The 22950-nt window shown below is 44.5% G+C and overlaps 1 protein-coding gene across 3 annotated transcripts in view; it reads left to right on the top strand.

Annotated features, from left to right (window-relative positions):
• Positions 1-22950, top strand: part of PTCH1 (patched 1) — a gene marked incomplete at both ends in the record, with an annotated part of 63350 nt that overhangs the window by 30337 nt on the left and 10063 nt on the right. For 2 of the 3 annotated variants that reach the window (XM_082656070.1, XM_082656072.1), the window contains 13 exons: positions 1041-1239; positions 1539-1660; positions 2478-2625; positions 3458-3589; positions 4011-4166; positions 4904-5002; positions 5508-5633; positions 10975-11093; positions 11722-12124; positions 12767-13076; positions 17896-18038; positions 20116-20299; positions 21768-22048. In XM_082656070.1, coding sequence (XP_082512196.1) covers positions 1041-1239; positions 1539-1660; positions 2478-2625; positions 3458-3589; positions 4011-4166; positions 4904-5002; positions 5508-5633; positions 10975-11093; positions 11722-12124; positions 12767-13076; positions 17896-18038; positions 20116-20299; positions 21768-22048 — 2422 coding nt within the window. The remainder of the gene's footprint in view (positions 1-1040; positions 1240-1538; positions 1661-2477; positions 2626-3457; positions 3590-4010; positions 4167-4903; positions 5003-5507; positions 5634-10974; positions 11094-11721; positions 12125-12766; positions 13077-17895; positions 18039-20115; positions 20300-21767; positions 22049-22950) is intronic. The other variant, XM_082656071.1, reaches the window with a different exon arrangement.

Here is a 22950-nt window from a genome sequence, read left to right as displayed (position 1 = left end):
AACGTGGGTTTAGCTTATTTTTTAAGGAGAGAATTTATTAGTGGGTACATGTCGAAGTTCAAGATCTTCCTGTTAAGTGAAATGCTGACCTTTCTTTGGATCACATTAATGGCATTTAAGAGGGAAATCCACTATCTTTGAAGGTCATGGTAGGGGATGCTTCGCAGTTTAGCAGTTGAATATTATGTACACGGCATCATTTAAGGAATAATTGTTAATCAGTGTAGACATTTTCAGTTAATTATGCAAGAGTTAGTGCTTGGGTTATTGTTTCTCTCCTAGCTTACGCATATCTGCAAAAGCAATTTGCAGTGGCCATACCCTGACCTTCAGTGTACAGTTTTAGGTGGGAAATAAGGGGTTTTGTGTTTTCTGGTTGGGAGATTCTGAATAATGACTTCAGCCTGGTTAAGCAGCTACAGTGTGGTTTGAACCACATAACAGGCAGCCAAAAGCCTTTCTGGTCTGTCAGCAGCACAAATTCAAAAGTGAGTGTGGGGGGAAGTGGCCTTGATGGCGGTGATGGCAGAGGCAGCAGGGGGCTCGTGGGGCTGACTGCCAGGCTGTCAGAGAGAGCTCATAAGTATGGGATTATTAAAGGTAATGGAGATCAAATATTTTGATTGATGACATTTACAAAGCATTTATTAGGCTGGCAAGTGCTAATTTGACATTGTGATTTCCTCTGCGCCCCCCACCCCTTAATTTTGGGTCTCAGTCTTATGCTTAGAAGCACCCATTTGGCTAATTTGGGTGTTAGGTATTAAATATACTATATCAGCAAGTTAAGATTCTTTGGTACCTTCGTTAATTTATAAGCTCTCTGTTCGCCATGTTCATTCATGAATTATTTTCCTGACTTAGGTTTGCATATAGGTATACTGGAAAGGAGCATTTGGGTTTTGTGCCAAGGTCCCAGAATTACAGTTGTTTCCCCAAAAAGCATCCTACAATCCAGATGCAGTAGACTCAGTCTTGTTATTTTACTAAGGGCTCGGAAGCCTCTCTTTCATTGTCTTGCCTCCTAATTTCTTTCACAGAGGTAAGCCTCCTTTGCAGTGGACAAACTTTGACCCTTTGGAATTCCTAGAAGAGTTAAAGAAAATAAACTATCAAGTGGACAGCTGGGAGGAAATGCTGAATAAGGCTGAAGTTGGTCATGGTTACATGGACCGGCCCTGCCTCAATCCGGCTGATCCGGACTGCCCTGCCACAGCCCCCAACAAAAATGCAACCAAAGTAAGTACAGCCATTGATTGCTCCTCAGGCGGGGAAGGGAGAGAAACTTGCCATGTGCCCCCATTTTTAGTTCTATTATTTTTATTTTTAAGATTGCATTCTCGATGACTTTTTTGGTCTATGGAACTAAGTTTGTTTAAAGAGCTAAATTTTGCTGTAAGATTTGCCATACGCCTCTCATTAGCCTCGTTATTAATGTTCTCACTGAAACAAACAAGCCCTTAATGCACTGGATTTTAACAAGGCATGTGACCTGCCTACTAATTCCTGTAATTATGAGGCTGTCTCTTTATTTTTAGCCTCTTGATATGGCCCTTGTTTTGAATGGTGGGTGTCATGGATTATCCAGAAAGTATATGCACTGGCAGGAGGAACTGATTGTGGGTGGCACAGTCAAGAACAGCACTGGAAAGCTTGTCAGGTAATCCAACACGTGGAGGAAAATCCAAGCCGTCTATTTTTTGTCCTTTCCTCAGAAACCACTTCCCTTCTGACGTCTGCAAGTGTATTTGTATTAATACTTAACTGTTACCCTAGCTAGCTGTCTGGTGTAATAGAATATTAGGAAATATTAGTGGACTAGACCGGCTCAGAAAAGCACCTTATGGGGAATTTTTCAAGATTTATCATTTTCATTGAGACTGTAGTTAGTGATTGTAGGATTTTAGAAGATCTACCCGTGATGTAGAAAATCAGGGCAACTATAAAGTAGGCAAGAGGAATCGGTCATACCATGTGGAGTTAAATGATATGAGCTGAACTCCATCACAGACTGTTCAAGGGAAAGACCAACGACTGAGGGCTAAATGAGAATTATCCTCTGTGCACTTGTGGACTCCGCTCCGTCAAGTGTCAGGCGCTCCGTCTGAGATTTCTCCCTTGGGAGAGCTGTCGTCTGGGATTTCTGCACAAGCAAGCGTGCAGCGCGGAGCCCAGCATATCTGATCAGGCTATCTACTCCATTACCCTTCCTGTTTCGTTGACTAGAAACTGAGAAAGGAAATTGCCTATTAATTTAATTTGGGGGTGTATCTGTAAAAGGTTTGTAAGGTTACACCTTTAATATGGTACATCAATCTATTAAATAAAATAACCATCCAGGTCCCGTTTTAATGGAAACATGTGCTCACGTAGGACAGAATGGCTGCGAGTGAGTCGGGGGTGCTCGGTGGGGATTTTGCACAGTGAGAGCTGCTTCCTGGGGAGGCTGATGGTGTGCCTTTTCCACCCCATCACAGCGCCCACGCCTTGCAGACCATGTTTCAGTTAATGACTCCCAAGCAAATGTACGAACACTTCAAGGGTTATGAGTATGTCTCGCACATCAACTGGAACGAGGACAAGGCAGCAGCCATCCTGGAGGCTTGGCAGAGGACGTATGTGGAGGTAAATGGGTGGCCTTCTGACGCCCTTTGAACCTGAGTACAAACCCCTTAGTTACTAAATACTTCGTTTTAACGTTTTAAAGCATTGTTTTCATTAGAATTTATTTTCAAAACTGATTGTAATTCTGAGAACTTGGGGGGATGAAAACTTCTTCCTTCTCTTTATATTGAAAATCTCACTATCTGGGTGATGCTAATTCTAATTGTGATGCCCTGAAACATTTTGAGTAACCAATTGTGAACCCCAGAGCTAAGGCATAACAGTGTTTAAAAAAAACACTTGGTTAGCGAAAAAAAGGTGTCTGGAAAACATTAGCAAGGCATAGAATCTGTTCACAGCTGCAGTCCCCTTGGTTAGGTCATGTGACAGGAGCTGGCCTTTGTTTCCCAAGCAGTGACCTCTACTGAGCTGCATGTGACCTTTTAAAAGTGGCCAGCGAATGAAGAGGGGGAGGAGTGCCCCTAAGAATGAGTTGTTTTGGATTAGGGGGGAACTGATGGGCCCGCAAATCAGTTGTAGAGTTATGGAGAGGAGAATAGTAGTCTTAGACATAGCATAAATAAGGCTGTCGGAGAAAACTTCAATTACGCAGGCTCACCGGCTCACCACAGCACCACATTCTCGTTTGATTAGCAATAGCCTTCATTGTCCCAGGCTCAGGTCCTTCAACGTTAGTCCAAGTTCAAACCCCAATCATGGAGAGCTCTTTTCAAGGCATCAGAAAAAAGTGGGGGTTGGGTAAAGGGGACATGTCACCTGAGAGGTCTGTGCTCTTGAAGCTCACCGTAGCTTTAATCCCATCTGGGAATTTATCCTTGCGTTGTGACCGCAGGTAGTTCATCAAAGCGTCGCTCAGAACTCCACTCAGAAGGTGCTTTCCTTTACCACGACGACCCTGGACGACATCCTCAAGTCCTTCTCTGATGTCAGCGTCATCCGAGTGGCCAGTGGCTATTTACTGATGGTAACAATCAATTCGGTTCTCCCAGGGGGCGTTTTTGTTTTGTTTTTTAGTTTTTACCTTTCCATGACTGCCCCTGCTTTTTAACTGCTCTTAACACACACTTGCACCCAAGACAGAGAGAGCTCGGCTTCGTAACGGTTTAAAAAGTGGTCGTGTAAAGCATTTATTACCATTTGCAGTTTGCCCACCTTTGACTCGTATCATTTCGTATGATGTCTGTAATGTAAATTTTTGTTGTTGTTCGATTTAATAAGTTCTACCTTTTGATTTGGGGTGATGGGTGGGGGAAAACATTAGAATCTTTACACATTCTAATGTTTGGCTTTTGTTTTGTGTCTCCCCCTTCCTCCTCTCCCCCCTCCTCCAACTCCCCTTCATTCCTTCACCTCCCCACCACCCTGCCCAACTGTTCTGCTTGTAGCTTGCCTATGCCTGTTTAACCATGCTGCGCTGGGACTGCTCCAAGTCCCAGGGTGCCGTGGGGCTGGCTGGTGTCCTGTTGGTTGCACTGTCAGTGGCTGCAGGATTGGGCCTGTGCTCATTGATCGGGATTTCCTTTAATGCTGCAACAACTCAGGTACTAAAGGAGCCGTCCGTCTGCTGTTCATTGACAAACACCCCTCTCCGGGCTTGCCCAGTTGGCCTCCAGTGTGTCCATGTCACCTAAAGGGTCTTCCAGCCTTTTCCACTAAGATGCCCCTTTTCTCAGGGGGGTGCTGTCTCTAAGTGGACCACTTGACAGTGGCAGGTCTGAATGGGCTTGTTGATTAGTTAGAGATGCTTCATTTATCGGTGGAATTTAGATCATTTATTCGAGTAGTGGTTCTTAACCTTGAGTGTGCGTTAGCATCACCTGGCGGGCTTGTGAAAACTGATTGCTGGGCCCCATCCCCAGAGTTTCTAATGCAGTCCATCTGGGGTGAGGGTGGAGAATTTGTATTTCTAGCCAGCTCCCAACACTGCTGGTCTAGGCATCACGCTCTGAGAACCACTGCTTTAAATGAGATGGATTCCTTCTCACTTTTTTTTTCTTAACATCTTTATTGGAGTATAATTCCTTCTCATTTGTTAACTTAAAAAAATTATTGTACGTGGAGCTTAGACATAGTAATGGACAAGATCTGCTGTGAGCCACAACTGCTAGACTTTGGGGTCTAACTATCAGATAAAACTAAATTCTTCACATGAGTTCATGTAAGCCATCCTTTGGGTAAGCTCCTTGGGGTGCTGGTGGCAGTGTTTTAAATGGCTTTGTAGAATTCTCAGAACGGGACCTCACGTGTCTCATGTCACTGTGCTGTGTCTTCACTACAGGTTTTGCCATTTCTTGCTCTTGGCGTTGGTGTGGATGATGTCTTCCTTCTGGCGCATGCATTTAGTGAAACGGGACAGAATAAAAGAATCCCTTTTGAGGTAATAGAAAAACAAAAGAAGAAACCTTTGAGGACAGCAGAAGCCCCTCTCTGTTCCTGAGTGTTTGTCCTTCCACTTTTCTCTATCTGGCCCAGTAAATATTTCAGTCCCAAGTCAGATGACACGTGACTGACTCTAAATAAGTGAAGTAAGTTAAAAGCATCTCAGGAGACTTGTTCCAAAGTGCACGTTTGTTTCTTTGGGTTTTTTGGTTACTTTGTTCTCATTTCTCCTTGCCCCTTTTTAACCATATTAAAAATGTACTTAAATCATTATCTTGCAGCTTTGTGCTTTGGATAGTAATAACCATGAACAACACATGACTGTGTAGATAGCACTGAAAACTTGAATTTCAGTGTTGCTGTTAGAGGGAAAGGCAGAGATATCCCTTTCTTATCCCGTTACGTCAGCATTGTAAACTACCAGTTGTCTTATTTCACACAGTCTGTGAACTGCGGGGACTCTGCCCTGTGCAGCTCTCAGCACTGTGGTTTCTCATCCTTAGGACAGGACCGGGGAGTGTCTCAAGCGCACAGGAGCCAGCGTGGCCCTTACATCCATCAGCAACGTCACAGCCTTCTTCATGGCTGCGTTGATCCCGATTCCCGCTCTGCGGGCGTTCTCCCTGCAGGTGAGTTTCCAGTAACTAGATCCGGGGGGGGGATCTGTGAGCGCTGCGCTCAGCAGCGAGCCTTCCAGGTCTACTTTTCTCCAGTGATGTGCTTACGGTACCACCACCGTGAAGTAAAGCGGCATGCCAGCTTTGGGGACTCTTTCTTCTGGGTAGATGCTTCTTTAAGCAATAACCTTGACACTCCCTCTGAAAGAAAGTTCTAGGGTTCTTTCTTTCCTTTAAAGCCCTATAGCTCAGAAGCCTGAGGCCTGGGTATCCTCGTGGCCCAGGGCCACTCCATGTGGGACGCCTGTAAGCCCGTACTGCAGATAATCAGGATTGGGCCCTGGTGCAGCCAGCTCTTGTTCTTCCCTGCTTCCAAACTCCACTCTCAGTTTCTGTGCTCACCCCCTTCCCCTGCTGGCTACCATCTCTTGATTTCCCTAAAGCAGCCCCCAACACAAAGCCGCTGCATGGAGCAGACTTCACGGATACGAGGATGGGGTTGCAGTGTAGCCCAGGCCAGGCCATACCTTAAAATTGAGCGTTAGATCCCTCACTGTGTGAGGAGGGATTGGCCAGCCCTTACTTGCCACCTCTCCTTCCTTGTTCTTCCTGGCCCCTCTTCTCCTTCCTTTTGGTTCCCTACCGGACCCTGAGGCTGCCCAAGAAAACACAGAATTCCTCTCCCTTTCTTGCGCAGAGCGATTTGGTCCATCGTTGTTCTGTTCTTTCCTTCCAAACCAGGCCCTTTCACATCTAGAGGCCTCTGAGATATGTTTCCAAAGAGCCAGCTAACATGAATTGTAAGAATGGAGAGTTCCCGCAACTGGGGATGCAGCTATGGTCAGTTCTGTGCTTGGTGTAAAGTACTGGCATTGCTCTTCAGCTGCTTGAAACTCGTGGGAGATCCTGAAATTGGTCAACGCAGCAGATAAAGGAGGCTCCTTGCCCAGTTTGTGGCGTGGTCTTCCTAAGCCTGAAGTGGTTTAGGGTTTTGATTTCTCAAGGATATTATTGAGGTTTTGTGAATGAAATTCAAATTTTAAAGCTCCAACTGGTTTCCAAGAAAGATTAAAGGAGCAGTGGCTTTCCCTCTTCCTCCTCTCTTACAATGGGATAGTAATTCCTGAGATGGCCAGGTTTTTAAAGGAAACTATTTTTGGTGTCACTTTTTAAACTCTTGTTACATCCATCCAGCTTATTCATACTGCTTTACTCCTTTTAATCACCAAATGGTTCTAAGGATTGTGACCAGGAAGAGAAATTGACAAGTCATAGATTAGTTTTCTATTTATATTTTTGTCAACAGGCTCAGCTCTTTTCTAGCCTTCAGATATGAATCTTATTTCACTAATTACTGATAAAGGCCTAAGCAGCTAGTGATCTTACTGCATTTGGGACGCTAGACTTGTTTACTCTTTGGTGTAAGGTTTTGTACCCATCACTATGACCACCAGGCCCCCCAAAAAGAAAAATACTAAAAAAAAAAGCTTATTTTCATTTTATTATAAACATATAGAAAGTAGAAATAGAAGTAGTGAGTGAATAAATGAATACATTAAATCTGAAAGTGGGACCAAAGTTCAAAGAAAATGAAAATATATCTAAGAAGTGCTCAGTAATACGGAAGGTAAATAAAAGATGCCCACTAATTTATTGGTACAACTGAAGTTTTAGGATGCCTTTTGCACAGCCATGCACGTGTGCAGCACCCTTTGATAGCCTGCTCTTGTCTCGTATACAGCAGATTCTGGTACTGAGAAACTGTTCTAGAGTCTTTTAACAGTGGGACCCTCCCTCCTCCTCTGTCCTTCTCTGCCTGCCTTTTCCCTCGCTGTTCTTTATCTGCTTTACCTCACGCTCCTTCTTTTCTTCTTGTCCCTCCCTCTCATTTTCTCCTTTCCTCTCTCAGTACAAACTGATGATTCATCAAGGCATACTGTCCTTTAATGATATCCTATGGTGTGGTGGTCTGAAAAGCTACATGAGTTTTCCTTACGCCTTTTAGAAAATCCAGTACGCTAAGTTCTCCCAAGGTAAGCACCTTACTGAGATGAAATGAATACTGTTGGTTTTGCATTTCTATTCCAAGGCACTGGAGTATCACTTTAGGAATTGCATCTACAGCTTCTAGAAGTTCTCATTTGCTAGAGAGTGGCTTCCTGTGATACTGGTTCATTCTCAGTAAACAAAAACAAAAAGTAAAAAAGAAGAATAGAAAATTTAAGAAAAAAGAGCATGCCATGATTTTCGCAGTAGCCATCAGAAATTTTACACTTGGTTCCCTTTAAAATGTATTGACGTTTGAAATTGACCATTATATAGTCTCTCTTTACGTTAGTAACTGTGTTAAGTTGTAACTTTGGGTATTCGTTTGTATTTGTATTTTCAGGATACTCTAGGTTAAGCATCAGAAGGACATATCCAAAATGGTTCTGTCCAGTCATAAACCCATGTTAAAATTTTTCCTTGTGGAGCCTTTCCAATTTTGTAACCTTGCCAAAATAAATAGAATTTCTTTCCCAAAGAAACCTCCTTGTCAATCTTTATCCATCTGTCCAAATGCCACCTCTATACCAGAAAGCAGTGGCACTGTTTATAATTCTTTGAAAACGAATGCCCTACACTGGGGCTTTGCTGGTAACTGAATGGTATTTGTTCTTCAATGAAAAGTCCCAGAACAGAATGCCTTATTGTTCCAAATGGTAAGAGGGTTTAGACGAGGGCCCCTCTAGGCAGGGCCAGTTCCTCTCTGCTCTGCAAGTGTCTCAGTGGGGCCACCCATAGATGCTTTGCAGGGGAATGGGACATTTCCTTAAAGCACAGCAAATTAGAATTGATTGACGGTGCGGGATCATCCCCATCATCTTTTCACGTTTACTTGAAATTTCTTAAAGTGCTCTTTGCTCTAGCAGTGACACTTCTCTCTTACTGAGAAATCCTTGCCGTTTGTTTTTATTATTTCAGTGCACTTTAGAGGATGTTGAAGTTCTACAACTTTCTTATCAGTAAATGTCCTACCTATATATGTAATAAGCTGTTGGACAGTAAGTTTAGATGGGAAGCTACCTTCGGTTTCTTCTTTCGTTTCTCCATTTCCACCACAAAGAGAGCAAGCAAGATGCCCATCAGATTTCTCTGGTGGATGAGGCTGGTATCAGATACATTCCGCAGCCATGGCAGAAAGCATCAGTGTCGTTTTGGCCGCAACATCTGGGCCACCTGTATACACCTGCATGGCTTATCTTTTCACAGTCTCTGTCCTCATCCCCAGGAACTTCTGTTCAAAATGAGATGCCCAGAGTTTCTTGTCTGCAATTATACTCCTGAATTCTAAGCATGACTGTAATAAAAAGAAAAGCTGACAGGATTCCACCCCCCAAGATTAAGTTTTCCTGGAAAACCCTTGAGGAGCAGATGCATTCTCCCCTATGTTCCGATTGGTCAGGAATCCTAACCCTCCCCCCGTGTCTGTCCCTTCAGGAGGTGATCAGATCTAACGAGACCTCCCAGGTCCCAGCTGGGCTGGGGGCTTAGGCCATCAAGCCTGTGTTTGAATCCGATTTACTGGGAGCCTCAGGCAGGTGACCTTCCTCTGCACCACGGGTCTTTATTAGGTAAAGGGTCGCCAGCAGGACTAACGTCTGCCTCCTGGTTGCTGTAAGAATCGAACGGATCGTGTGTAACTTAACTACCTGACCTCCCATCACTCCTCCTCCTTTCTCTTCCCTCAACAGAATTTTAAACCCAGCAGTACTGCATAGCTTTTAAACTCAGACACGGCCTATCGGATTTCCTCCATGCATCCTTCCTCCCTGGTCCTCCCCAAACCCTTTTTTGTCTTCTCCATCTCCCAAGAAACCTTTTCTGGCCACTCCCCCCCCCGTGTACCCCCACCTGCATGCTCCCCTCCTCTGAGCCGCTCTGGAACCCTGGCATGCTTCTATTACTACATTTGTCAGCCTAGCTTGTAATTTGTTTATAGTTCTGGCTGTGTCTTTCCTTGAGAGCAGGATTTTGTCTTATTTATCTTTGTGTCTTCTGTACCCAATACACCGCCCTGACTTTTCTTTTTTCTATTTGCCTCTTAGATAAATCCTCTAGTCGAAATAGTGATTTGCTTATAATATGTTAGGCAGGTCTTTAAAGTACGTTATATACGTTAGAGTGGCCAGTTAACATGTTTCATATATTTTGAATTGATGAGGAATTTTCAAGGCAGACGAAGAAGAGAGGGGTTGGGTCATTTTTAGGAGACTCTTGGTTATTTTTTGGTTTTGTAGACTTGACAGGGAATTAATTATCGAAAAAAGCATCTCTCCAGAACTTGGGCTTGCTATTTCACCTCAAGCATAAATTCACAAATTACTATCCAGAGACCTTTGCAAGGTCCTCCTCTGGTATTGTTCGGTACCAGTTGTAATCGAGTTTTCTTTTCTCACCCTGAAACGTTTACCCAGTTTGAGAAGGTTTTAGAACTAAGCAGTTCTTTGAAAAACCTTGTAAGAGTTTTTATTTTTCAAAAAAACTTTCTGATGATTTCTTGGTTACTTAGCACTCCAGTTGCATTTTTCATCATGCTGCTGCTTTCCATGCCTTTCTGTACGGGAGAGCCCTTTCAACTGTCCTCTGTTGACTTTCCCCCTATTAACAGCCCAATTGTGTAATTTTTACTAGGTCAGCAGGAGATTTGCCAAAGCGCTACAGAATCTAGCCCTGTGTTTATTCTAGGTTATGGAGTGACTTTTGAATCCGTACTTATTTATTCTGCATACTAGAATCACACACAGGAATTTCTGCTTAACTCTCCTTGACCTTTTATGTTACTGCGCTCGCACACCCCACAGGCTACTCCAGAGGCTATTTGGAATGTGCCTATTAAAAACCTCGGGGGACGTGTTTGAATTTTTATTTTGTGTTTTAAAGGTGACATTTGGATATACTCGATCCACTTCATGTATAAATTTTCTAAGTGTAAAATCAGGGCTACGTGAACTCTTAGAAATGTTCTAAGAGGAAAATGTTTCTTTTTATCTTAAAGTAAAACATTTCAAGCATATTCTCTGTTCTGCTTTTGTCAGTTTGGTTTAGTTTAGTTCCTGTGTTTGTACCCTGTGGGCTCATGGAATTATTAGAGATGGAAAGGAATGATGGGGGCCTCTATTCTAGTCAAATGGTCTCTTAATGAAGGACGAGAAGCAAAGTGATGAGAAACTCCAGCATCTATTTCAGGCTTAAACACCTCAGTTAGGAAAGTGAAAGAAAGATTTTGTTTAAAGCATCTTTATTTTCAAAGCAGTCCTCTGACTGGGAGGAAATGTATTAGTGACCTCTACATTTTTTTTTTTTCTCCCAGGCGGCGGTAGTGGTGGTATTCAATTTTGCTATGGTTCTGCTGATTTTTCCTGCAATTCTCAGCATGGATTTGTATCGACGTGAGGACAGGAGATTGGATATTTTCTGCTGTTTTACAAGGTACATTTTCTGGCCCCTGTGGCCTTTATTTGTCGGGAGCAGAGTGGTCATGTTTAGAGAAATTTTCAGTCTGTGAACTTAGAAGGAAGCGTAGTTAACAGTGTGCTGAACGCAGGGGAGATAACGGACAGAGGATGCTTCCTCTGGGGGACATCGGAGTCACTGGGGTTCTCCCCTCCCTCAACTGAATATTCTTACAGCCCCGAGGTTCTGATACACATGATCATTGTTTACCACACACCAGTATTGCTGATTGTTGGGAATGTGTTGTATCTCTATGGATTAGGGCAGAACGAAGGTTGAAAACCACCATCTGGAAAACATATCACCCTTTGGGTGGTTTGGTTTTGGGGTTTTTTTTTTTAAAGGAATTATGCATTAAGAGGTTCATCGGCATGTAACTTGATTTTTGTCAGCCAAATTCAGGATCAACCATCCATTTGGCCTCCTTTGATTGACTCATGTCTGTGTTCGAATGGATAAACCGGATGGTGTTTGTGGAGTTCAGTGCTATGTTTTGCTCCTAAGTCAGAGCTGTGTAAAGTGAATAATGTCAGTCATTGGCAGAAATGAAAGCACCGTTTCCCTGTTTCGGTATACCATTCCAACATACTTCCCCCTCTTTCAGCCCCTGTGTCAGCAGAGTGATTCAGGTTGAACCCCAGGCCTACACAGAGACTCACAATAACACCCGCTACAGCCCCCCGCCCCCCTACAGCAGCCACAGCTTCGCCCACGAAACCCAGATCACCATGCAGTCTACGGTGCAGCTTCGCACAGAGTATGACCCCCACACGCACGTGTACTACACCACTGCCGAGCCGCGCTCCGAGATCTCCGTGCAGCCCGTCACCGTGGCCCAGGACACGCTCAGCTGCCAGAGCCCCGAGAGCACCAGCTCCACGAGGGACCTGCTCTCCCAGTTCTCTGACTCTAGCCTCCACTGCCTTGAGCCCCCCTGCAGCAGGTGGACACTCTCATCTTTTGCCGAGAAGCACTATGCCCCTTTCCTCTTGAAACCAAAAGCCAAGGTAATTACCAAAACAGAAGACTCCTACTGTCTGCAAAAAATAACAGAGCAGGCGCCTTTGGAATTCATCCGATTGCTTCCTCAGATGTGATGTATTTCAGGCCTCCTAACGAGTCAGTCCATTTAGAGCTCGAGGCCATTTTAATGAGCTCATCTTCTACAGGAGTGCATCTCTATGTGGCAAATGTTTCTTTCAATTTACGTCAACTCCTTGCATTTTAAAGATTTTCTTCTAAATGAGCTTGTTTAAAAAATGCGATTACCGGGCTTCCCTGGTGGCGCAGTGGTTGAGAGTCCGCCTGCCGATGCAGGGGACACGGGTTCGTGCCCCAGTCCGGGAAGATCCCTCGTGCCGCGCAGCGGCTGGGCCCGTGAGCCATGGCCGCTGAGCCTGCACGCCCGGAGCCTGTGCTCCGCAACGGGAGAGGCCACAGCAGTGAGAGGCCTGTGTACCGCCCAAAAAAAAAAAAAAGCAAAATTACCATGATTTTATGTTTTTTCCTCTGGGAAAACGACCCCTACACTGTACATCCGGATAGTGTGATGTTTAAGAGTGAGGTATAAACCAAACAGCTCATCTTTGTCAAGGGAGAGTCGGTTATGTTCCTCCGGGTCTGATCTCGGGCCCCTTATTCTGTTGCAGGTCGTGGTGATCTTCCTTTTCCTGGGCCTGCTGGGGGTCAGCCTTTATGGGACCACCCGAGTGCGTGATGGGCTGGACCTTACAGACATTGTGCCTCGGGAAACTAGAGAATATGACTTCATTGCTGCACAGTTCAAATACTTCTCTTTCTACAACATGTATATAGTCACTCAGAAGGCAGACTACCCCAATATCCAGCACTTACTTTACGACCTTCATAAGAGTTTCAGTAATGTGAAGTATGTCATGTTGGAAGAAAATAAACAGCTTCCCAAAATGTGGCTGCACTACTTCAGAGACTGGCTCCAAGGTAAGATGCTGCTGCAGGGCCCTTGTCCTTGGTAAACGTTCACCATTTGGTCTTTGGTGTGTTCAGCTTCTACAGGTTCCCTTTGTTCACTTCATTAAAGTGTTAGATGATAATGTAACACTGACATGTTCCATTGACTTCTAATTGTTGCTGAAAATTCTTATATAGACTCTTTCTGGGGCAGCTCCCAAATCTGGTTTTTACCTATAAAACGATGCAAACAGTTCAAATGGCCGATTCAGGAACTTCTGTAAGAATTTATGAGTACGCAGGATAAATGAACAGATGTTCTTAGAATCACTGAATACATCCCTATTCAGTCAGCAGTTAGGGGCAACTTTAGGCCTTCTTTCTTTCCAGTGACTACTATTTCCTAGAAGTGTTTCTAAGAGCAAGGTGAGAAGCTGAGAAAGGCATTTTAAAGCAGGAAATGGGAAAGTGGGTTATAAAAGACGGAGCTGGATGCTTCTAGTACTTTTTTTTTTTTTTTTTAAATGGTGGCTAGTTTGGTGACCAAGTGAAATCCAAGTGTTAATGGAATTTCTAGGCTGACTCACTGCCAAATTGTAACTTACTACATCAGTAGTTTTGCATCATTGGTGAATATAATTTAAAATTCCGTCTTTTGACCATCTTTTGACTTACCATATGGAGTAAGCTTAATCACTTGATCACATCTCATAGTATATCATAAATAATCAATTTCTGCTTTAAAATGCCTTCTTAGCTTCTGACCTTGCCCTTAGAAACATCTCTAGGAAATAGTAGTCGACTGGAGAGAAAGACGGCCTCAACTTGCTCCTAACTGCTGACTGAATATGAATGTATTCAGTGATTCTAAGAACATCTGTTCATTTATTCTGTGTTGACACATGCAAAGTAAAGTGGAGAATCAAGATAATTATCTACACAATTCAAGCAAAAATACTCTTACTGAAATACCCAAATAATTATGGCCCCAACATTTTTTGGCTTAAGTTATCCAAATGATTGTCTTAATTTCCCACTTAATTAGGCTTGTTTAAACACAGATTTAAGTGCCTTTTTTGGTCTTAAGTCAATACACTTGTATGTAAAGATTAAGCAGCCAATTTCCCTGTGAGTTTGCATGAAATGGTAAACAACTTGAATTTGATTGAAAATTCTTCAGTACGGTTTCTGTCTTTGACTCGTGTTCCTAGAATTTTGTTCGTGCATGTGTTACCAGATTTGACCTCTTTTTCTGAGGAAGGCGAAGAGAACTACATGACATTAACATTATTTTTTAACATGCTCGTGAGATTAACTTGAATTTGTTCCCAGTCTTATTTTTTTACAGTAGTTTGGGAAGCAGTGGGGTTTTTTTTTTTTTTTTTTTTTCAGATGATGAATCAAAAGAAGACGAGAAAGTTGAGAGATTCCCTGCTTTTCATTTTTCCCCCTTTGGCCAAAGACATGCAAATAACTTGCCACAAATAACAAAGAGATCTGCAGAGCACTGCCAGTATCTGAGCAAAGAAGGGTTATCCTGGAATTGATTTCAGTGTCTTCGGCCATTCCTTTGAATGTTCAATATGGCATGTTAGGCGGAGCTTTGGAAGAGGGTAGAGGGGCATTGTCTCCAGGCAGTGCAGAGGGCTAACCTTTTTATAGCCTATTGTAAATTATCCCCATGCTTTCATCCCTTTAAAGACCTAAAGCAGTTGGACTTGGGAATCTTTTTAAAAGGTGCCTTTGAATCATGTTTTGATTGCTAAGTGAACAGCACCCACCTAGACCAAGTAAGATCCATTCACGCCCACTGGTCGGCATCCCAGCCAGCCCTAGACCTCTGCATCTGACTCTACCAAGGTCCGGCAGAGCAGTGTACACGGGATGGCCAGATACTGGGACCACCGGCTGCCTAGACGTTTTTCAGGCCTGTTGAGTGGTTGATTTGGTCTTTGAACATTTCCTCTTAGGAAGTAGTTATCCTTGAGTCAGCTTTCCTTCAAAGCACTTTGTGTGGTTGCTAAGTGATGGGACCCTCATTAGTTTTTAATGGAATGACCATTACAAACCACGTCATCCCATTGGTCTTTAGCAACATTCCAGTAGTTTGGGGGGGGGAGGGATTTACTCATAAAAATGTACAATGGTGATACAGAAATTATCTCCAATGTCACCTTTAAGCATACATGCAAATAAGGTGACCCTGGAGATAAAAACCACACTGTACACATGGTATTTGTTTATATTTCACACTGAAATATGCAAATAAAATTTAGATTAGCATTTTCTTTTTAGCGTCCTGTATCAAAGAAAAATTGGCAGTTGAGATAATTAACTCAGAACTTCACACTAGAAAATAATTTCTAGTATAAAATATTTTAAATGAAAAAGTTCTAGCTAAAACTTTCATGTTTTGCCATAAAATAAGTGAAACGTCACAGTTCTTTCCTACAGTATGCATGTGTTGGAATGTGAAATATTTGGCCAAGGGAAGAAGCAAATCCTTGTTCCTTGTTTTGTGTCAAGACCGTATAGTGTGCGTGCACTTAGGCCAAACCATTGTTCCTTGAGCCTTTTGATAATTAATCAGAAAATAATACACTAATTATGAAAGAACTTAACTTTTCTGTGAAGTCAATGATTATTTCTCATTCATCGTGAAGCCCCCAGCAGAGTGAATGGCGAGTAGGGGGCCAGCAGCGCAGGTGATGAGTTGAGTGGAATTGCCAACAGGGTTGAGCTCCCCAGATCAGATCAGATCTTTCTTTCCTTGTTTCACTCTAGGGTGTCCCCAGAGTCGTAGAGTATAAATATCATAAAACCGCACTCAGATTTTTGGGGCCCTCTATTTGCCACCGGATGTCATTGGTGCCCACGTTAACTCTATCAACAGATGTTTGTTTCCTGGGCACCATAGTGCATTCAGGGCGACTTAGAGCATTCGTGGTTCCAGCTGACTCTGGAAGAGGCTGCCTGGGTTCAAAGCTTAGCTCCAGCACTTACCCGCTGGGTGACTTTCCTCAAGTGACTTCACGTTCCCAAGCCTCATCTGTAAAGTGGGAACCATCATACTAGTAGGTTATCTCATGAGGTCGTTTTAAGAATTGAACGCAGGGTAATCAATGTAAAATGCTTAGACAGCCCCACACTCACAATAAGCGTGAGCTCTGCTCCTCAGGATAGCAGGTCAAGAGGAAAGGGTTAAAGTGCCTACAGGCCACAGAGTGATGGAAATTCTATTATGGTGAGGAAAACAAAACAGGCCTCTTTTCTGGTAGGGGTTGTTTTTTTCTCTCCTGTTTATTTTTTTCAAAAACAGGAAAAAAAAGGCTTTAGGTAATAAAATAACATCTGTTCAGTACTGACGGTTGTATGCATGCCTCGCTATGAAAAACAGTCTGTGTGAGAGGGGAGCGCAGCCATCCCGGTGGTCTCCCCACCCGGCCCCGCGGCCACTCCACGTTCCCCGAACAGGGCCGCCTTTCACCACCGAGCCCGAGGCCCTCATCCCCAAATTGTTCCTGTGAAAACAACGCCCACAGCAACGTCGGAAGGAAGGTTTAGTTGGGACAGAGAGAGAGAACAAGAGAGAGAGAGAGCGTCCTGTGTTCCCTTCTCCCCCCAACTTCAAACCCCAAGAGTTTAACTATTTTGAGTACAAACGGAACCAGTTCCGTGTGTTGTGGGGAACGGGGGCGTGTCGTGAAATGAAACAAACCCTCCTCCCTCCTTACTGGCCACGTCTAACCCGTGCACGTGCAGCTGGTTCAGAAGATGTGGCTTCCTGGGCTGCTGGGGCTTGGGAGCTCAACGTGGGAGGTGGTTTGGGGGAGCAGGGCGACGGAAGAGCGGGGGGGGGGGTGTCAGAGGAGAGTGTGTGCAAGCCAGCAATTGCTCAGACGCGAGGGCCGGGTCACCAGGGCCCTGTTTTCTCTTCCAACACGCTTATCTCTTTACAGCTGTAGCCAAACCGTCAGGTCTGTAATGATGGTTTTGATTACAGAAGCCAAGCGCAGCTGTGTGTGGTGGGCTGGTGGGCGCGCCCATCCCCCAAGCCCAGAAAGCTCTTTCCTTCCCCTCCTTGGCCTTGCGGTTTGTCATCTGTTCTCACAGAGCCCCCTTCTATTGGCCTGTGGCTTCCTGTTCTCAATATGATCCAAATTTACCCTGTGAGGTATTTCCCTGCACACACATGCACACAAGATCCCTCCTCCTCTCTCCTCCACAGCCCCTCTTGGAGGAAGGGTGGCAGAGAGGAAGAGAACAGTCCAGAGTGAATAGGTGTCGGCTGTGATCTTTACACAACCTGGCAGCCGATCCCACAGCTTGTATTAGCTCCACAAGTCGAACAGATGGAACAAATTGACAGAATCATGTTCACTCACCCAGGGCTGGAGAAGCAACTGAGTTGCTGTTTGAAGTTGGGAGTTTGAATGTGTTTTTCCTGCTCTGAGTGGAATTTCTGGTTGTATCGAAGAACCCATGGCTTAGCACCTGAAGTGGCACGAAACACTGAATGGGCCTGGCATGTCTTTCTCACCCAGCCCTCTTGCTTTCTTTTGTCATGGGGGAGAAGAAGTGGAGTTTGGGGGGGACTTTTTGAGGTAAAACATGTGTATTTGTTTCCTAGAAATGAATACTCTCCCCTTCTGCCTTCGAGGCAGTGATTATCAGCAACTTGAAGTTCATTCACGAAAAATCTAATAGTGTCACATGAAGTCAAATACAACTAGAATACAGAGTGTTTGGGGTTGATGGCAAACGCTCCGCTGTCCTCAGAGCACCCTGTTAGGACCAGGATCATTCTGGATAAGAGTTATAATGTATTACACACATTTGCCTTTTCTAGGACTTCAGGATGCATTTGACAGTGACTGGGAAACTGGGAAAATCATGCCAAACAATTACAAAAATGGATCAGATGACGGGGTCCTTGCCTACAAACTCCTGGTGCAAACCGGCAGCCGTGATAAGCCCATCGACATCAGCCAGGTACGCTCACTGCCTTATACCATGGGAGCTTCGGAGAGCGTCGTTGAGCAGGGCTTTGGGGCAACTGCCACTGAAGACTGCTTGACAGCATGCGGTCCCAGCCTGTGCTCTCTGCAGATCCAAGGCATCGGGGGCTGGAAGAATGAATATTGAGTTGGCTCTAATTCTCTTCATTCCACCAGCAGATCGGATGACTGCAGGCAACCCAGAGAGCCTCACCTTGCTCATCTGTCAAGTGGGGACGAGTGTGTTACTTACCTTCAGAGCAATTGTCAGAAGAAAGTCTAGTTGAGGCAATGCAGACTCTTTCAGATGTTAGACATACTGTGTTGCGTTGTTCTCTTTCGAATTCTTGTGCTTGTTACCGTGTCGGTCTTGGTTTTATCCGATCTTGGAAAGGTGGATCCATTGGGGAGCAGAATTTGAAAGAATAGAATTTGGCGTGGATGGATGGGTTAGGGAAGGATAGAAGGATAGGAAGATTTGTTGTGTTTGATTCCTTTGCATTGCTGTGGCCTAAGGGGCAGAGGAGGACAGACGGATTGCTCTCTCATCAGCGAGGCAGATGGAAATCCTTGGAATCTGAGTGGACTCACTGTTGTGCTTACCCCCCAAGTAAGAAGAGCTGTTTCTATTTGGTAATCATATTCTCCAGCTGCATTTGCCTCTTGGCTGTGACACTTGGATTCCGGCATATCCCTTTTGATTCCTTGGGCATGCTGGGGAGGGCGTTTGGACCCTTCAGATTTCAAATGAGTCCAGCCCCACTACTGGCTTCCCCTTGTAGCTTACTTGCTTACTTACTGCAGGCAGAAAACCGTCATGCTAATGATCTTCCTAGCAGCTCTGTTTATTGTCTCCCCTTTTTTGCTGGCATTAAAGGTGACAGATTTACAAAGTACATTGTTCAGAGTTATTATGGAGTGTGAACTTGGTGCTTTATGGCCACATGGGGCATGCTGTCTGGTTTGACAGGGCTGCGGGCAGAGGCGTCTGTCTGAGAGATAGCGGGGATGCCCGGGGGGCTGTGTTGGGTTTTAGGGACCAGGGACACTGTGGAACAAATGTGATTGGGCCAGGCCCCCGGACATCATTTCCTCCGCCTGGGAGGGAGAAGGGCGTGCTGTGTGCACGGAGGCCGTGAGCTGTACTATGTAATTCCAGAGACGGCTTGAAGACGTACAGTTGTTACATATCCTGTGGATTAATTGAATCCAGATCCCTAAAATTTAGTTCTCTCACTCTCCTCCCCTTTCTTCCTTCACTCTTTCTCTATTAACTTCTGTCATTGGTGTTTTCATTTTGTTAAAAAAGACCAAAAGCATTGGAACCGCTTCTCAATCTAAAGTAAACAGGAAAAAGTATATGCACACATACGTGTGGGTCTCTGTATATCTGTCATCTGATGCCTTTCACCTATGCAAGGCCCACAGACCCACTTTAGAGGGAGCATAGTATCTGGCATCCTCACAGGATGTGGCGTACTATGTGTGACCGCCTCTCTCGGAATAAGATTCCAAGAAAGACCAAGGCTGTGCACCCGTCCCTTCCACTTTCTGGCGATGGGCATTTTTTGAATACACAGGTCATAGGAGGCTAGTGTTAGCAAAATTTATACAGATGTTGTTTTATTTTTATAGCTCTCCTCCATTTACTGGGTGGCATTTCCTTTAGTGTTAACAGCAGAGGTTAACTGCACACAGACGTGTATGGGGATTCTTGCCAGGTTTTTTTCCCCCTTCCTCTCCTATAAATATGTTTCTTCAGATTGTTCATTCTCCGCCCTGGCAGCAGACAGTCTTTTAGCATTCAGATTTAATTGGTTCAGTCCATTCCTGGGCCGTCTGCAGAACTGCGTGTGTGTGTGTTATAAACATGCCGATTATTGCATCCTCCGATAAGTGCATTTTGAAAGAAAGCAAAGGTGTTCTGATGGGATTTTCTGTACTTGCAAACAGTGGGCATTCTCTCCTTTGCTGCAAATGCTGGTGCAGAGCTCCGCTCCTATTCTCTCTAGGCAGGAGTGTGTGTACCCCAAGCACCCCTCTGAAAGGCTTCTGCTCTGCCCATTTTGCAGCTCACTAAACGGCGCCTGGTGGATGCAGACGGCATCATTAATCCCAACGCTTTCTACATCTACCTGACCGCTTGGGTCAGCAACGACCCCGTGGCGTACGCCGCCTCCCAAGCCAACATCCGGCCTCACCGTCCTGAGTGGGTCCACGACAAAGCCGACTACATGCCAGAAACCAGGCTGAGAAGTAAGTAGCCTTCCACTGGGCCTGCAAGCTTATGGGGCTCCTTACACGCCGTACCTCCAGGCTCAGTCCCAGCCCTCATCCGTCGACACTACGCAGGGTTCAACAGTGTAAACAGAACAATATATTTCTTTTAGTTTAAAACTCTGGGAGACAGATGAGGATGTGTAATCGAATGCAACTCATGCTCTATCACACTGAGAAATAAGAGTCTGTAATCTCCCTTCGTGCCTTTGACTCGAAAACGTCCACCAGGCCTCTCTTTTTAATGCCAGCTGTTCCATGTGAAAGTTGGGGACGCCTCCAGGTCGAGTGTTGTGTTACTGTTGCAGAGTTTTATCGCTGGGGATTATATGTTTATCTTAACTTTGTCAACTCTGGTGTTGAAGGGATTTTTGGCAAGTTGGGTCATTCCTATAAGCCACCAAGCACCTGTACTCTGTCAAAGCTGTTTAAACCGGAGCAGAAAAGTCTGTATACAACAGCGTCCTCTTCCTTTCACCTCTCAGCCCCGACTTTGAAAGGTGGTTCTGGATGGATTTAATTTGCATTTGGGTTAGAGATATTAGTAGCGTATACCTTGGGTACGAGTCCAAGGGAGGACGTGAGAAAGAAGACAGGTCCCTTTGCGAACATGGCTGGAGAGCAGGCGGGTTGTGCTTCCCTGTATCTAAACCTCAGAGCCTTGTGGCAAGCAGCCAAGGCTTGTCTTAATGAAAATTTATAGTTGAGATTATAATAGGGCAAATCATGTTTAGCAAGTCAACTGAATGACCCCAGAGGGTCTGGAACACACAACGGCAGCAACTAAATGCTTGTTGTGTAAGGATTTCTTCCCCTGCTGCTGAAGACTTAGCATTGCATTAAAAAAAAAGAAGCATGGAAGGTTTAAGTGTGTTAGATCACTAAAAGGATAAGAAAGTCAAGCGTTTTTCTCAGTAAAGCATGACTTTCGAGTTATTTTGTTCTCATAAGTGATTGAGTAAAACAGTTTGAACTTAGTATTTTCACTTGTGTCAGTTGAACAAAAAAAATGTTCCCACAATTGAATTCTTAAGTTGTTTAGACCCATTCCAAAGAGTGACTGCTTCTAGAAGATTAAAATCTAAGGGTAAATCAATACAGAGATCACAGGCTCCTCCTCCACACACACACACACACCCCCCCCAAAATCAAAGGTTGATCATTGTTTAAAATTTCTTAAACCAAAGATTGAAACTGTAAAGACCTGAAGACCATCATTGGTATTGTGTGTCCTTCATGTTGAAAGAGGTGCAGTAAGTGGACTTTCTTGCCGAGTTCTTTCTCTTCTCATTGCAATTGTGGAGAAGCCGGGGATGCACGTCTGGGATGGCTAACGGTGGGAGCTTGTTGCATTTCTTCCACCCTTGGATGGCGTCCGTTTGCCTTTCTCAGTATTGCCAGGAGCCCCTGATCCATGGGCCCTCTCCCTGTTGCCTTCTCTCTCCAGTCCCAGCAGCAGAGCCCATCGAATACGCTCAGTTCCCTTTCTACCTCAACGGCTTGCGTGACACCTCAGACTTCGTTGAAGCAATTGAAAAAGTCAGAACGATCTGCAACAACTACACAAGCCTGGGGCTCTCCAGCTACCCCAACGGCTACCCCTTCCTCTTCTGGGAGCAGTACATCGGCCTCCGCCACTGGCTCCTCCTGTCCATCAGCGTGGTGCTGGCCTGCACGTTCCTCGTGTGTGCTGTCTTCCTCCTGAACCCCTGGACGGCCGGGATCATTGTGAGTTTATTCTAAGGGTCTTTGTGGAAGTCACATTCCTTTCAGCATAGCTCTTTCTGCAGCCGGGAAGTTTTGTTTATGTCTGGGCCTCTGGAGGAGGGTATAGATTGCATCATCCATACTGTATTTATTCTACTGGAGGTGGTGAGGTTCATGGTTAGGTAGAGCCTTTAATGGCCTTAATCTTCTGTCCCCTCTCCTTTAAACTTTTTGTGTAAAGATAGGGGAGTTTTTGAGCACACTTTCCTTAATATAGAGCTGAGCATTTATTAAATACAAACACTCAAAGCGTACCTGTTTTTTCAATTCAAGTGTCATTTTGTTACTACATCCCAGACCAAATATAGAGAAGATTCTTCTAAATGGAGCGATAATTCGAGAAGTTAGGATGGTGGTGTATGGTTAAATGGTTTTAGGGATGGCTTTGTGTGGTGTGTTTGTTTTAACTCTTGGGCAGAATTGATCAACGAGTATTACCAACCTGTTTTTTGCATTCTTTCTCCAAGTATAATACTCTCAGATTTGAAACAAGTTTTGGGTAGAGTCTAATAAAATCATGGCAGTATTTAAATTCCATGAACTGTGGTATAGCCTTCAAAATGCCAGAATTATAAAAACAGAGACCAGGTCTTGTTTCTGCACCATAAGTCTGTGCAACAGGTATGTTTAAAGGTAAATGTTTAGTCTATAGGAGTTTTCATGGTACTTAAGCAATTGATGTTATCCATCTTTCATTAGCTTATTAAAAGAAAGCAAAGGGAACTTTTATTGTACTTGTCTGTCCCCCCTTCACTGCCTGCTGACCCCCACCTCCAGAAGGAAAGATCGTTCTCTCCTTCTTTTGTCTCTGTGCAGTTCATTGTTTTATTTGTATTTTCTCCTCTTTGGCCCCAAAAACTCCA

The sequence above is a fragment of the Grampus griseus genome, assembly GCF_964374135.1.
Source record: "Grampus griseus genome assembly, chromosome: 6".
NCBI lineage: Eukaryota > Metazoa > Chordata > Mammalia > Artiodactyla > Delphinidae > Grampus > Grampus griseus.
Note: the sequence above shows the minus strand (reverse complement) of the source record. Positions and strands in the feature narration are given on the sequence as shown.